The sequence below is a fragment of the Myotis davidii genome, unplaced genomic scaffold (genome assembly GCF_000327345.1).
Source record: "Myotis davidii unplaced genomic scaffold, ASM32734v1 scaffold318, whole genome shotgun sequence".
Classification (NCBI taxonomy): domain Eukaryota; kingdom Metazoa; phylum Chordata; class Mammalia; order Chiroptera; family Vespertilionidae; genus Myotis; species Myotis davidii.
The window spans coordinates 65634-80266 of NW_006289197.1; the positions used below are offsets into that span (position 1 = coordinate 65634).

At 35.6% G+C, this 14633-nt stretch overlaps 1 protein-coding gene across 6 annotated transcripts in view; it reads right to left on the reverse strand.

Moving 5' to 3' along the window:
- The window catches only part of POSTN (periostin, osteoblast specific factor), a 49041-nt gene that overhangs the window by 5942 nt on the left and 28466 nt on the right, over positions 1-14633 (reverse strand). Inside the window, exons 17-20 of one of the 6 annotated variants that reach the window (XM_006761407.2) lie at positions 9126-9215; positions 7362-7451; positions 6053-6130; positions 1905-1907 (exon numbers count right to left, since the gene is read on the reverse strand). In XM_006761407.2, the coding sequence (XP_006761470.1) occupies positions 1905-1907; positions 6053-6130; positions 7362-7451; positions 9126-9215 (261 nt within the window). Of the gene's footprint in view, positions 1-1904; positions 1908-5592; positions 5677-6052; positions 6131-7361; positions 7452-9125; positions 9216-14633 lie in introns of all 6 variants that reach the window. The other 5 variants (XM_006761406.2, XM_006761409.1, XM_006761408.2 and 2 more) reach the window with 5 other exon arrangements.

Genomic DNA, 14633 nt, shown 5'->3' on the forward strand with positions numbered 1-14633 from the left:
CTGGGACTCTCTGTACTTATATAACTTTTTTCTTCCCCATATCTGGGAAGTTTTCTGTCATTATTTCTTCAAATAGATTTTCTAATCCTTGCTGCTCTTCTTGTCCTTCTGGCAGCCCTATTATGTGTATGTTACTTCGTTTCATGTTGTCCCAAAGCTCCCTTAGGCTCTCCTTCTGCTTTTTAATTTTTTTCTCCAGTTACTGTTCAGATTGAGCTTGTTTCTCTACCTTATCTTCTAACTCACTAATTTGGTCCTCTGCTTCTTCTAGTCTGCTGTTGAAACTTTCCATGGTGTTTTTGATTGTAGCTATATCACTTTTCATTTCTTCCTGATTCTTGCATAGGTTGTTGATTTTCTCATCCATCCGGTGAATGAATTGTACAACCATTACTCTGAATTCTTTTTCTGTCATGTTGCATGCTTCAATTTCACTAATTTCCTTTCTTGGCAACTCCTCATTTTCTTTCCTCTGGGTATTGTGTCGTCTCCCCGTTTTGACTATCACCAGAAAGTTCAAACATTAAGTTGCGTGGGCCTGGGCCATGTGCAGTGGGAACTTCGCACCACCCTAGTGTTACTGAAGAGCTCTGACACTAAGATGTGTGACTGTCGTGGGTTGGTGGAACCAGGTTCACCCAGAGTCAGAGTTACCAGCACTCAGGTGGCCTTGTGTGCGCACCTACAATCAGGGACCCTGCCTGCACCACACTGAAACAGAGAACCTCCTGGAGTGTGTTGAAAATCGGAGCCCCCTAGCATGTGCCAGGAGTCAGATTTCCCCAAGAATCCAATATCTCATCCTTGCGCTGAGATTCAGGGTCCCTGTGTGCGCATGCACCAAGAATTGGAGTTGCTGGCTCTTCGTGTGAATGCACTGGTAATTAGGGCTCCCAGGCGCACATGATAAGAAACAGAGTCAAGTCACTGGTGCTTAGTGCTGCCTCCAGCCTGGAGAATTGGGGTCCTGGTCAGCTTGGGGGACTTCAGTGAACGCTTGCCCAGAATCAAAGTCTGGCGGCACTACTGCCCTCCATGGGCTTTGGGTTTGGTTGCCTGATTGCCTTGTGGGGAACAAATTCCCAGTGTCTGAGCACTCCTAGACTCAAGTTCCTGCAGAGGTGCTGCGGGGAACAGGGAACAGGTTCCCAGTCTCTGCAAGCTCTCAGGCTTAAATTCCTGCAGTTGCACATGCTGTGTGAGTGGCAGGTCTGTCAGTTACTATGGTGCTGCCTGCAAGCCTGCTGGGAGGAGGATGGGCTCTGTTACTCACAGAAATCTGCTGCAGGGATGTCTGGATTCTTGGTGTCTGTGGGTCTGTAGCTGTGGTCGCAGGTCTCTGTCCCCAGTGGCTGCAGGGTCCTAGTTTGCATCTAAGAACAGACTGGGTGGTGCTGAGGCCAGGATCCTAGTCTCAAGTAGCTCTGTTTCTTAAGATGGTGTGTTCTCTGTGCCCGCACTGGTCACCCAGGAGTGTCTGCACTGGGAGCGGGGCTCCGCCGCCTAAGACTGCCTGGTTTGGCAGCCCCTTGGAAGACCTGCAGAGTCTAATTGTCCCTAGCTCATACACATACACACCACACATGTCCACACACTCTATCGCTCCTTCGAGCTCTCACACTCTCCCTCCCTACCTTCCTGCCAGTGGCCATCTTCCTAATCCCTAACTTCCCGTTTTCACTTTGTTGTTGATCATTTGAGATCACAGAGGTTCCTACAGTGACTTCATTTTTCAGCTTACCTTTATATTTTCTTCAAATTTTGACTTCTTGATTTTTATAAATAATCTATACTAGATAATTAAGTCAAACTTTTTCTAATATACATGCATATATAAAGTCTCTAACATATAATAATAAAAGCATAATGTACAAATTGCCTGAATGGCCAAACAGCAGAATGACCTTCTGGAGGACTTTCCAGACGAAGCTGGGGCTGCGGGGGCTGAGGCAGCAGCCGTTGGGATGGTTTCAAGGGCCTACCCTTGCAAGGATTTCATGCATCAGGCCTCTAGTATTCCATAAAAGGTAAGGCATGAACCTGTCACCAACAGTAATTTTGGCTATATAACACCAAGTAAAAAGAAACTTTTTACATTTCTTTTTACAAATTTTAGTTCTATGTGGCAGATTTCCAACATGTCTTTCCTTTCCACAGAATATATGATGTACATGATTTAACACCATATTAGTGTTATAATAAAAATACAGAACTGTGGAAAACTTCCTTAAATTGGATAGTGGAGTAAAGTTTATGTGAGATAGGAAAGTCTGATTTACAGAATATGTTCCAATTGATAAATTTCTTAACTTTAAAAGTATTTGATAGCAAAATATATCTTATAAATATTGTCAAGAAAAAAATGTGATCCAACCTTTGAATAGTGAATAAGACCATTTTTATAATGGACTTGTTAAATTCCAAATAGGTTATTGTACAATTTATAACAAGATCAGAGAAGTATTCACAACATTTCTTTTCAAAATTAGCACTGACAGTTGGATTTTTTTTTTCTATTCACTTGATAGCATCCAATTGATGAACATCCAGTTAGTTAATTTTCTAATTCATTACTATTTTGGTATGACAATATCAAAATAAGTGTTCATCATGGCTAACAAACATATCTAGAAAAAAGTGTAAATGAAGTGCACAGAATCAGAGTTCCTCCCTGGGGCACTCTGCTATTTCAAACTGAATGAGAGTTGTAACAGGGCATGTTTAGAGAAGCAAAATGGTACAAACAAAGGCCCTTTCTCTACCACATGTTTTGTGAAACATGCAAAGCATGTCAGTTCAATTATTTGTGAGATTTTTGCATTTGTATGTGACTATTACTTTGGAAATTTAAAATAGGGTGTAAAATATTACTATATTGACCAGGTTAATGTTAATTGACCAAAATACTGATACTAGTTAGCATTACTGGGAGCTCATATGTGCTGAACATTATTCCAAGCATTTTTCATATATTAACTCATTTAGATGTAGGTAACATTACTAGCCCCACTATTCAGAAGAAGGAACCAAGACAAAAAATAAATAAATCAGCTAACTTAAGTTAGAGTTGGAGCCCAGATTGGAAGTCAGATCTACAACCCGATTCCCTATTGTCTAAAAAGGCCATAAATCTTTACAGGTTATATAGTCAGATTTGTCAAAACCTTCCATGACCTTTTTGGTTCCTTTCTCCATAGTTTGATATTCTTCCTTAATTACTTTAGTACTTTTGGTAAATGCAGTTCTGCCTAAGATAAGAATGAAAAACTTTATGCATTTTGTGAGAACATTTTTTTTTAGTTAAGGAATCTAATGTATTTTAGTGAAAAATCATAATATTAGTACCCAAGGGGACCACTTAGTCATGACTTCAGTGATTGATACCCAATTCATCAAAATGTACCACAATATGAACAATTCAAATAGAAAACTCTAAGCTTAGAGATAAGGACCAGAGTTTGGATATAGACCAATTATCTCGGGATTCTCAAAGGAAAAAAGCCAGTCTTGCATGACCTATTTTTTTCTTTTAATTTCAGAGAGGAAGGGAGAGGGAGAGAGAGATAGAAACATCCATGATGAAAAAAAATCATTGATCGGCTACCTCCTGCATGCTCCCTACTGGAGATTGAGCCCCAAACCCAGGCATGTGCTCTGACCAGAAGTCGAACTGTGATCTCCTGATTCATAGGTCAGTGCTCAACCAATGAGCTACACTGGCTGGGCATGACCTAATTGTTATTAATACCAGCTTCTTTATAAGTCAGTGTCTCTTAAGTTCTAGGTAAGAGGATTCTTGTGATTCAGAGATGACCAAATGATTTTACAGGAATGGAAAAATAACTAGCATATCTAACCAATATTCAGATTTGTACTAATAACTATACTGATTATACTAATAAAAATAAAAACCTTGGAAATGTTTTAATAAAAATTTATGGTGTGGAATAGTGGAAACTGATGCTTCATAGGTATGTAGAGAAACCATGTAGTGGAAACTAAAGGAATCAACCTCTGGAATTAACAGAAACAGGAGTTAAGGAAGAGTCTATTAACTAAAAATAGAATATTATTGTCTTGCAGCAGGTTATCTTCTTTTCTTGAGTAAAGCTATTCTTGAGAATGTAATTAATTGTTTATAATAGACTTGTTAATGGGACTTTATTAAAGAAAAGAAAACAGACTAACATAAAGTTTAAGTTTAAATAAATCAAAGCAATATACACAGGTACAGCTACTGATTCATTCTCTAAAGATACATTTAAAAAAAAGGAAATACTGTCATTCTACAATGCTATTTAGTGTGGCAAGGACTAAAAAATAAAAAAAAAGAATTTAATTTAATCTTCAAAATGTCTTTGCCTCTTCACTCAAATGAATATATTTTCTTTGCAGATTATTAAGATTTTGGAGGTGGATGAGTGAATTCTGTATTAGATCTTACAGAAACCTTTGATTTCTTTAGAGCTTTGGCTGTGTCACATATCCTCTGCTGTCTGAAAGGAAATCTTACATATTTTAGATACATATCTTTCTATTGAGGGGAAATTCAATTATTGTTTGAATAAAAATATTTATTTTTACTATTGCTGAACAGTTTTAACATTATATAAGAGATTTTTACCTGTATTAAAATAAGGAATAAAAAAGCAATCATTATACATGGTCCCAAGATAATTTATATTTTCTTGGGTAGAGTGATACAATTTTTAAAAATTTAAACAGGAAAAACCATCTGGACCATACTTTGGCTAAGCATTCTCAAATGTTCTCAATTCATAGTATATTTCAAAGAGAATATTTGATATTTCTATAATATTTTAATTACTTGTTTCTCTAAAACAACCTGTCAACATTTTATCTTTAATGAAATAAACTGGAAATTAATTTATTCAAATAAAAATTATCTGCATTATATTTATGGCATTGCTATTTCTTCAAATAATTACTATTCAGAGTTTGCACAAGATTCTGAATTCTTATTTTTCTCTTTTGCCTTTATAAGTAGGTCCTTTTAATGCCACAGACAGAACATTCCATACTTTAAAGATTAAGATTAATATTATATGCAAAATAATTTGCATTCCCAGGTATAGATTATCACACAGACTGTTAGAAGAAACAGATACACATTCCCAAGAATGTAGTTTTAGGAAAGAAAATTATTAAATGCATTGTTTTTTTTTTTCTAGATCTATGAGCTTAAAGATTCCATAAACACGCCTTGTATTATTGTTGTGGGAGCAGTGAATACATTTTTTAAAATATAAAATATATGTCAAGTTGGGTTTGTTCAAATAACTACCAATTTTAAAACTTTCCCCTTTTCATATACTTAAAAAACCCTTATAATTATGTGTATCAAAGCAAAAAGATATTCAGTGCTCCTCAAGCTTTATACCATACTTTTTAAAGACTGCTTAAAGTAGTTATAATTTATAGATATTAATTAAACTACCATTGAACAAGTCAGTCTGTTAAGATAACACATGATCCCATCTTTAAAAAAAATTGTGAACGCTCAGTCTTTAAAAAGTTGAAGAATTCAGTCAACACACCTGTTAACGGGTTAGTTGTTTCTTTTTTACTAACCTCCCTGAAGGAGTCTTTTAATTTCTTCATCTTCAAGTAAATGATCATCACCATCTTCAATGAGTTTGGTGACCTTGGTGACCTCTGAGAGGGTACATGTTTATAACAGAAATTGGTTTATGTAGCAAGAAGACAGGAGACCTGGTATAAACACATCTGCCCAACAATGAATTCCAGACCAACACTTGGTTCTTTCTCAGATTTTAGTGCTGTTTTTTAATAAACCTGTTTCCTTATAAATCTGTTGAACAATATATTCAAATATGTAACATAACAACCAATGTGACTGTAATTTAAGCTTCATTCTATATATTTGAATTTTTTTCTCTTACGTTGGTATAGAACTTAAACAAAGAAATGATATAAAATAAAATAAAAAACACATATAAAGCCTCTCAAAGATTAGTCTTTACAGACAGCTTAGGTAAAGTCATATTGTTATTTTTTTTAGTATGCTGACCTTCTTGCAACAATTTCTTCAGAGTTTCTTCTGTTTCTCTACCACCAGTAGTAATCCTAGTATATTTTATTTCAGGACCTAAAGGAAAGACAATAAAAAAATAGGAATAATGTAGGGGTAGATAAACTTCCTTTGTAAAGGGCCAGATAGTAAACATTTTAAACTTTGTAGGTGATATGGCCTGTGTTGCAACTATTCAACTTAGTAGCTACAGTGTGAAAATATTCATGGACATTATATAAATGAATTAACACGGCATTCCAATAAAACTTTGTTACATGAGTAGGCGGCATGGGCCATAGTTGCTAATCACTCATTTAAACAAATACTTATAGAATAGTTGTATTCAGAATTTTAAGCTAATTTATTGGTGGGAGACTGATACAGAGGTTTACTGAAATTATTAATTGTTTTATACATACTTGCATATATTCTGATATGTATATGTGTAGATCTTAAGATTATTGGAAAACCAAAAGAGGGAATGGTTTTGGTTCTAGGATATACTAATACATTATATAATGTGTATGAAGCACATAATAAAAACAAATTCTTATAGATTTGTCTACAAATTTCCAACTCAGAGAAAACATAGATTATACATTTAGAATAATATTATATCTGCCAAAAAATAGTTACTTCAATAACCACCATGAAAATGACAGTTTCTCTAATAATATTTTTAATATATATTTTTATTATTGATAGTATTACAGATGTCTTCCACTTTCCCCCCATTTACCTCTCTCCTCCCAGCCTCTACCCATCCCTCCAGGTCTTCACCCCCCTATTGCCCCTGTCAATGAGCTATTCATGTAAGTATATATAAGTTCTTTGGTTTATCTCTTCTCATGTCCCTAATCCCCACACCAAGGTATGTCAGTCTGTTCCATGCCTCTATGCTTCAGGTCTTATATTGGTCAATTTATTTTGTTCATTAGATTCTACAAATAAGTGAGATTGTGTAATATTTGTCTTTCTCTGTTTGGCTTATTTTGCTTAATATAATTCTATCCTGGTCCCTCCATGCTGTCCCAAAGGATAAGAGATCCCTCTTTTCTACTGCTGCATAGTATTCCATTGTGTAAATGTCCCAAACTTTTTTACCCATTAATCTACTAAATGTCACTTGGGCTGATTCCAAATCTTAGCTGTTGTAAATAATGCTTCTGTGAACATAGGGGGTGCATATATTCTTTATGATTGTTGTTTTCAGGATATAATAATTCTTATAGAGATATTTTAGGATTAACTGTAGTTTGATTTTTATAATCCAAGGAACAGTTACATCTATGGAATTAAAGATTACCTGTAATGATTCGTTCTTCCCTTGTCTCTTTTTCAGTTATTTCCACAGGCGCTCCATCAATGATTTTGGTGTATTTTTTAATAATTGGCTCTGAAATTAGGGGTAGAAAAATGCATTTGATTCGTCACCTCATGGTGTCAAAAGCTAGACATTTTAATGAGTAAATGTATTTCTCAAAACAATACCATTTGGAATTTAATTATACAGTCAAAAGTCAGTTCTCAGACAACTCCCATCTCGAACAATTTGGTTCTTGACCAAATTCACAGAAAAATGTCTTGATTGTGAACAAAACTTCAGTTCTTGACCTAACAAACCTTTAATGCTGATATATCAGCATGACAAAAAGCGTCTCTTAGTGCCCAGCCAGTGTTGTTCAGTGGCTAAGCATCGACCTATGGACCGGGAGGTCACGGTTTGATTCCCAGTCAGGCCATATGCCTAAGATGCAGCTTGATCCCCAGTGTGGGGCCTGCAGGAGGCAGCTGATCAATGATTCTCTCTCATCATTGATGTTTCTATCTTTCTTTCTCTCCCTCTCTCTTCCTCTCTGAAATCAATAAAAATATATTAAAAACAAACAAACAACATCTCTCAAGTTACAAACAAATGAGAGACTGTGAGAGTATGAGTCAGTTTACCACAAAACCTCCTGTTGTTAACATCTCAGGAAATTTGCTGGGAATATTTTTGTTGTTGTTTTGTTGCTGGCTAGATGGACAATTAGCACAATTTTAAAATATAAAGAGGCCATCAAGTGTTGCTAAAGGTGTGAAAGTGCTCATGAAACAATGATCTCAGGCAATTGAAGAGATAGAAATATTTTTGTTGATTTGTATAAAGAAAAAGCAGTTAGCTGGTGCTAGCATTTCAGAGGCAATGATTTGTGGAAAAGGGAAGATGCTGTATACTGACCTGAAAGACACCCCTGGAATGAGTGCTGAAAGTGGTTCCTTTAAGGCTAGTAGGGGGTGGTTTGATAAATTTAAGGAAAAAAGTGTTTATTTATAGAATAAATAGTACATTAGACATGTACTCTATATAAGAAAGGATACAACAGGGAATTATTTGGGAGTCTAGAATGAATTAATTCAATTTAATTCTTTCTAATCAGTAAAAATGATTCTGTTTTTGAACAAATTGCTTCTCGAACAGCCTTCTGGAATGAATTAAGTTTGAGAATCAAGATTCCACTACAATAATTTTGGGAACACAACTCAAATAAATTCAGATCAACAGATGTCTGAAAACTCATAATTGTGTCCTGAATCTTGGGTAAGGGCAAAGGCCATCTAGTAAGCTAACTCTCCATGTCATATTTGTTTCCTGACTGTGGAATGAGTATTTAGTGAGAATCCAGAGAGTTCTACATTATTAGAATGAGAACTCTATGGCAATCTTAACAGTGGCTTACTAGTCAGTCTAATACAATGGGATTTTTTCTTCTAAGTCCAATATGTCCTTTTGTTGAAATTATTGTCATCATTATATTTCACAATCATCACTGCATATAGAGAAATAATGACAGTTTTGTTGAACCTGGTGGCTTAATGGTTAAATTAATTCCAACTAGATCAATTAAAGGGCATTTATATTTTATTTGACAGATTAATAAGAACCCATAACTGAGAAAAGTATTCCCATGATTTACATAAAACAAAAACCAAGAGGAATCATCAGATGTTCAATATATTTAAACCAATTCCTGTGATTAAAATAATCATAGAAATCCCAACTAGGCACTAGGAAACATACATAACGCACCTCCATGGATTATTTCAGTTACTGTTTCACCTTCGTTAATCAGTCTGAATTTAGGTTCACCTTCAATTTTCATCTTTGTTATTGTGGGTCCTGAGACATTGTTTTAGGAAACAAATTATCATGTTAAGTAGTCCTTTAAATTTACCAGGACGATAAATTTATTTCAACATTTGGTGTTACTCAAACATGAAAGTGATTTCAGGACTTATGAATTTAGTTTTAAACAATTCCCATTTTTTTCAAATTAGGAAGTATTTGGTATTCTATTAAAATTACTTTCATCTGTAAGAGGGCTTAAATTGATTTGTAAATACACCCATTCATTCGTAGTTATAAAGTATGATCACCTAAAATATGTGACTATATTTTGTGAATCATATAGTATATACAAGTTTGAGTTGTTCTAATTATTGCTAGTGTTATTTTACCATACTGAGATCGTCTATTACTACTTCTTTATTAAATTTTAATTACTGACTATCTTACACTTTTTAATCCAGTGAGCATAAGATTGAACATTTAAAAATCCCAAATATATGCCTACTTTTAAGATACTAAATTTCAGGCTTTATGGCTAAAAGAATTTGAGTACTTACCTTCTATATGTGAATGATGCAAAAATTTACTAAGTAATAAACAGTCCTTCAAATGCAAAAGTTAAATGCGTTGTATTTGACTTGCAAAATGATTTTGCTTCAGTAGAAAATAATTTTGAATGTTAGAAAGTTGATTACTAAATTAGTTAATCAAGACTATTTCATAGAGGAGAAGAAAAATAAAGTTTAGTACATTTAACTTATTCTGTAACAACCTTCAACAGCTGAGGGTAACTATATTTGCTTAACTTTGAAAGGATTTATTTGCTTTGTCCAGAAATTCTCAATTACCCAGAATTAAATAGTCTAGAACAAAATAAAATGAGGAAAACAAAAGTATAGTTATTTTAAACAATAAATATTTCACACCATGATATTCGATCTATAGGAGTACTGAGTATCAAAACATAAGGCCAGATTTTTAAAGTATAGATATTTCAAAGGTAAAGTACACTTAAGGTGTTTAAGCATAGGAAATGAGTTAATAAATCATCTGACTCAACATTTCTTTAAAGGAACTTAAACTGATATTTCAGAAGTATCCTTTATAGTGAAGCTCTATGAAGGCAAGGTTTTTCATCAAAAATATTTCTTTTTCATATTTACTTCCAGCATTTAGGAGAGTAACCAGCACAAGAAATGCTCAATAAATGTGTATTGAATTGAATTTCCATTGATTTATTCTTTATTCTGAAATTTGGTTAAGTATTATTTTTTAAAATAAGAAACATCTTGGAGTCTAATTTATTTAGTGAGAATTCAATAATCATCTATATATCTTCAAAAGTGCAAACAATGAGAAGGAAATATCAGTATCATTTTAGAGCAAGAAATTATAAATGGCTGTCAAGATAAGCATTTGTCAAGTCACCACATTAAGATGGTTAGACATGGAAATGAAATTTTATTGAGGTCTGACTCTTAGTAATAATTAAAATACATTAGATAAAGGTGGCGCAAAGGTATTGAAGCTGGCTCACATAGACAGTAAGTATAACGAGAAAAGTGAGTGCTTAATGTTCTAGTCTGAAACGTCAGGAGAAATGTTTAACTCATACATATGAGTTCAGGGTTAGAACTAAGGTTTCTAAGATTTGACTCACTGCACCAGCTATTTATTCCTTCTTCTATTTCAAAATATATTATGTATGGTTGTAATTTTAAGTTTTTATCAATGTACAACTTCTGTACTCTCTTAAGTTGTTGGATGAAAAATGCCTGCACTTTTTGGAAGAGTTTTTTGTAATAGTATAAAAGAGATCCATGTGGGGAGATTGGAAATGAAGCTGCAAAAAAAGAGTATATTTTCTGAAGGAATCAAACTGCAGCAAAAATACTCAGCGTTTATTTGTTTAGTGAATATCTGGGTACTAATGCTAATGCAATAGCTCATTAGGTTCATGTGAAACTACTGTTTTCTCAGTCCAGAACAAGCAAATGTACTGAAAGTATTAGAACTGCACAATCCACTCTGTGAAATAATTTACATTCCCTATTCTTCAATAACATAAGCATGCCATTTGTATAGAAATATTTAGCATGTTAGTTTAAAAAAGAATGTAGATACATTCATAGAAATCAGTCTATTATATGGGCTTTTCTCACAGTAAAAGCAAACATGTATAACATTGATTTTTACCTTCAGTTTTGATAATAGGCTGAAGACTGCCTTCAATCACTTTAATTTTTGGTTCTACAACTTTGGTTATAATTTTAGTAGCTGAAAGTATAAGAAGTGGAACATAATGATGCTTATATATCAACAACCTGAATAAAACAGTTTATTTTGTTTGTTTTTGTTTTGCTTGTTTTTGCTAGGTACTGAGGTATCAGATACAGTAATATGTTCATACAGAAGATGCAGGAAATATTCATTGTACATTATCTAGTAGTATCTTCTTATGGCCAGATGTTGTACTCTGAAGTCCAGGCACTTGGATTTGTTCCAGTGAAATATAGACTCACTAAGTGGGAAATTCTATCTAGAAATCTCTAATTTTGAACTGCACCACTAAAGCTATTTACCTTCTTTTATACTTCTTGAAAATATTGACTACATAGCAACAGAAGACAATAAATATATTTAATTTCATGCAGTTCATAATATCTCAAATTGCATTGTTGAATCCTTTCTCAATTAGAAAAGAATTAAAATAAAAGGCAAAATATTTTTCATGCATTTTATAACATTAATCTAGAGAGGAAAATAGAAAAATAGCTCAGCATACTTAAAAGTAAAAATAAATCTCAGCCAGCCAGATGACCTCTATGCAACAAACATTATATGATCACTAGAGGCCCAGTGCACAGAATTTGTGCACGGGATGGGGGGGGTTCCCTCAGCCCAGCCTGCACCTTCTCTAACCCGGGACCCCTCGGGAGATGTCCAACTGCTGGTTTAGTCTCACAATCAGGGACCGCTGGCTCCTAACTGCTCACCTGCCTGCCTGGCCTGGTCGCCTTCAACTGCTCCCCCTGCCAGCCTTGTTGTCCTACACAGCCTGCTGTTTGGTCATTACTGTTACTGTGATGGTGTCCTGGACAATTTGCACATTCCTCTATTATTAGTATAGATTATTTAAGTTACAAGCTACAATATCATTAATTTTTATCATCATCATCTTTTTTAAAATTTAAAGGTATGCATTTTGAATGCATGTCATCCACCCAACTAAGATAATAATGTGTAAAATTTATTTAAGATGGTAGCCAACTTTTTGGTTGGCTTTTGTTTGTACAGATTAACTATAAATGAGCCTCTGGAGCCTCATAAGCAGAGTTACTGGCTTTTTGTAACTTCTAATTAGAGTCCTTAAAAGATGGCTCCATTAGATAGTATGCTGCACTAAAGCTACTTGTGCATTCATAACAGACATACTGACATTTTAAAGGTAAGGTGTTAGCATAGTTTGGGTTTCTGTAACATTCTCACCTCAGTTTTATGAGATGTTTATTTGTATCCACTTTTGAACTAAGATGGCTTAAAGGCCTTAATTGTGACCATGTTTCAGTCATATCAAAATTTTATGTCTTGAGATCTCAAATTATAAAGCTCTAAGGCATAATAAATCTGTGTCCAATTATTGGTTTCACAAGTGGTCCTACCATAGAGAAACCTTACCATCAAGACCAAATACAGAGGTCATATCCACTGCTACTTTCAAAATGAGTTAATTACTTTTATCTCAAATTTTTACTTCACACTAAGGAACTTGAAGTTTAGGGCTTTTAGTTGATTGTTAGTTTTGTTTCAATCACACTTTCCTGAAGGCAAATAGTTCTGACAGGTCACCAGCCAAAGATTAAATACTGATTTTATTACTCTTTACCTCAATATATTTGACAAAAGTGCTAAACAGCAGTCCCCCCCAAAATTAGGATGTATGGTATTTTAGGGACCAGAATAATGTGTAGCAAGCATATTAAATAAATTTTATAGATCAGTCAATAAAGAAACATAAAAAATAAATTTTTGGTTTAATTAGTCTCTACCTCTATTTGATGTATGCTTCTAAATAACAGCCTACCCATCTGATGCTAAGGAGGAGTTAAAGAAACATTTGACATCAGAATGTAAATCTCAAAGCTGTTTCAGGACATTTAGTAGGAAGATGAGATTTACTAGACTTGCATAATTTCATAAAGTGTAACATTCTCTGTGAGTGAGGATCTAATTTTAGTAAAGGAAAATATAGGAATTATAGATGGTGGCTCATTGCAAGCAAAATATTACATTGACATATATGGAAAGTGGTGAATTTATTATGGATTAAATAGGAAAAGTAAAAATAAAAGTAATGCACATATATATCTTTAGCAGGGAAAGATGATATAACATTTCTGATGAATAGAGCCCATAAAGATTCTTTAGTTTTTTATGAAATACTAGAGACCCGGTGCACAAAATTCATGCATGAAGCAGGGGTCCCCTCAGCCCAGCCTGCACCCTCTCCAATCTGGAACCCCTCGGGGGATGTCTGACTGCTGGTTTAGGCCTGATCCCGGGGATTGGGCTTAAACCGGCAGTCGGATATCCCTCTCACAATACTGAACCACTGGCTCCTAATTGCTCACCTGCTTGCATGCTAGGTTACCCCCAACTGCCCCCCTGCTGGCCTGTCACCCCCAACAGTCCCCCTTTGCTGGCCTGGTTGCCCCTAATTGCTTTGCTCCCTGCCGGCCTGGTTGCCTCTTATTGCACCCCCCTGCTGGCCTGGTCACACCCAACTGCCCCCCCTGCCAGCCTGGTCACCCATCACAACCCCTGTGCCTGCTTGGTCACCCCATGCAGCCTGCTTGTTCAGTTGTTTGGTCGTCCCTCACTAACCCCACTGCTGGCCTGGTCATAGGCAGCCACCTTATATAGGATATCTTTAAAACATTCCATAATGAAATATATACCAGGTTTAATCAAAAGTATTCCAACTAAATCTTCAAAAAAATTCTGAGCTGGCTTGATATTGGATTTGCATATATTATCTACTAGAGGCCCGGTGCACAAAATTCATGCATGGGGGGTGTGTCCCTCAGCCCAGCCTGCACCCTCTCCAACCTGGGACCCCTCGAGGGATGTCCGACTGCCCGTTTAGGCCTGATCCCACTGGGCAGTCAGACATCCCTCTCACAATCCAGGACTGCTGGCTCCCAACCCATCACCTGCCTGCCTGATTGCCCCTAACAACTCCCCTGCCAGCCTGATCGATGCCTAACTGCTCCCCTGCGAGCCCAATTGCCCCTAACTGTCCTCCCCAGAAGGCCTTGTCTCTCCTAACTGCCCTACCCTGCTGGCCCAGTCACCCTTAACTGCCCTCCCTTGCCAGCCTGGTCACCCCTAACTGCCCTCCCTCCCCTGCAGGCTTGGTCCCACCCAACTGCCCTCCCCTGCCGGCCGTCCTGTGGCTTCCCTGTTTTG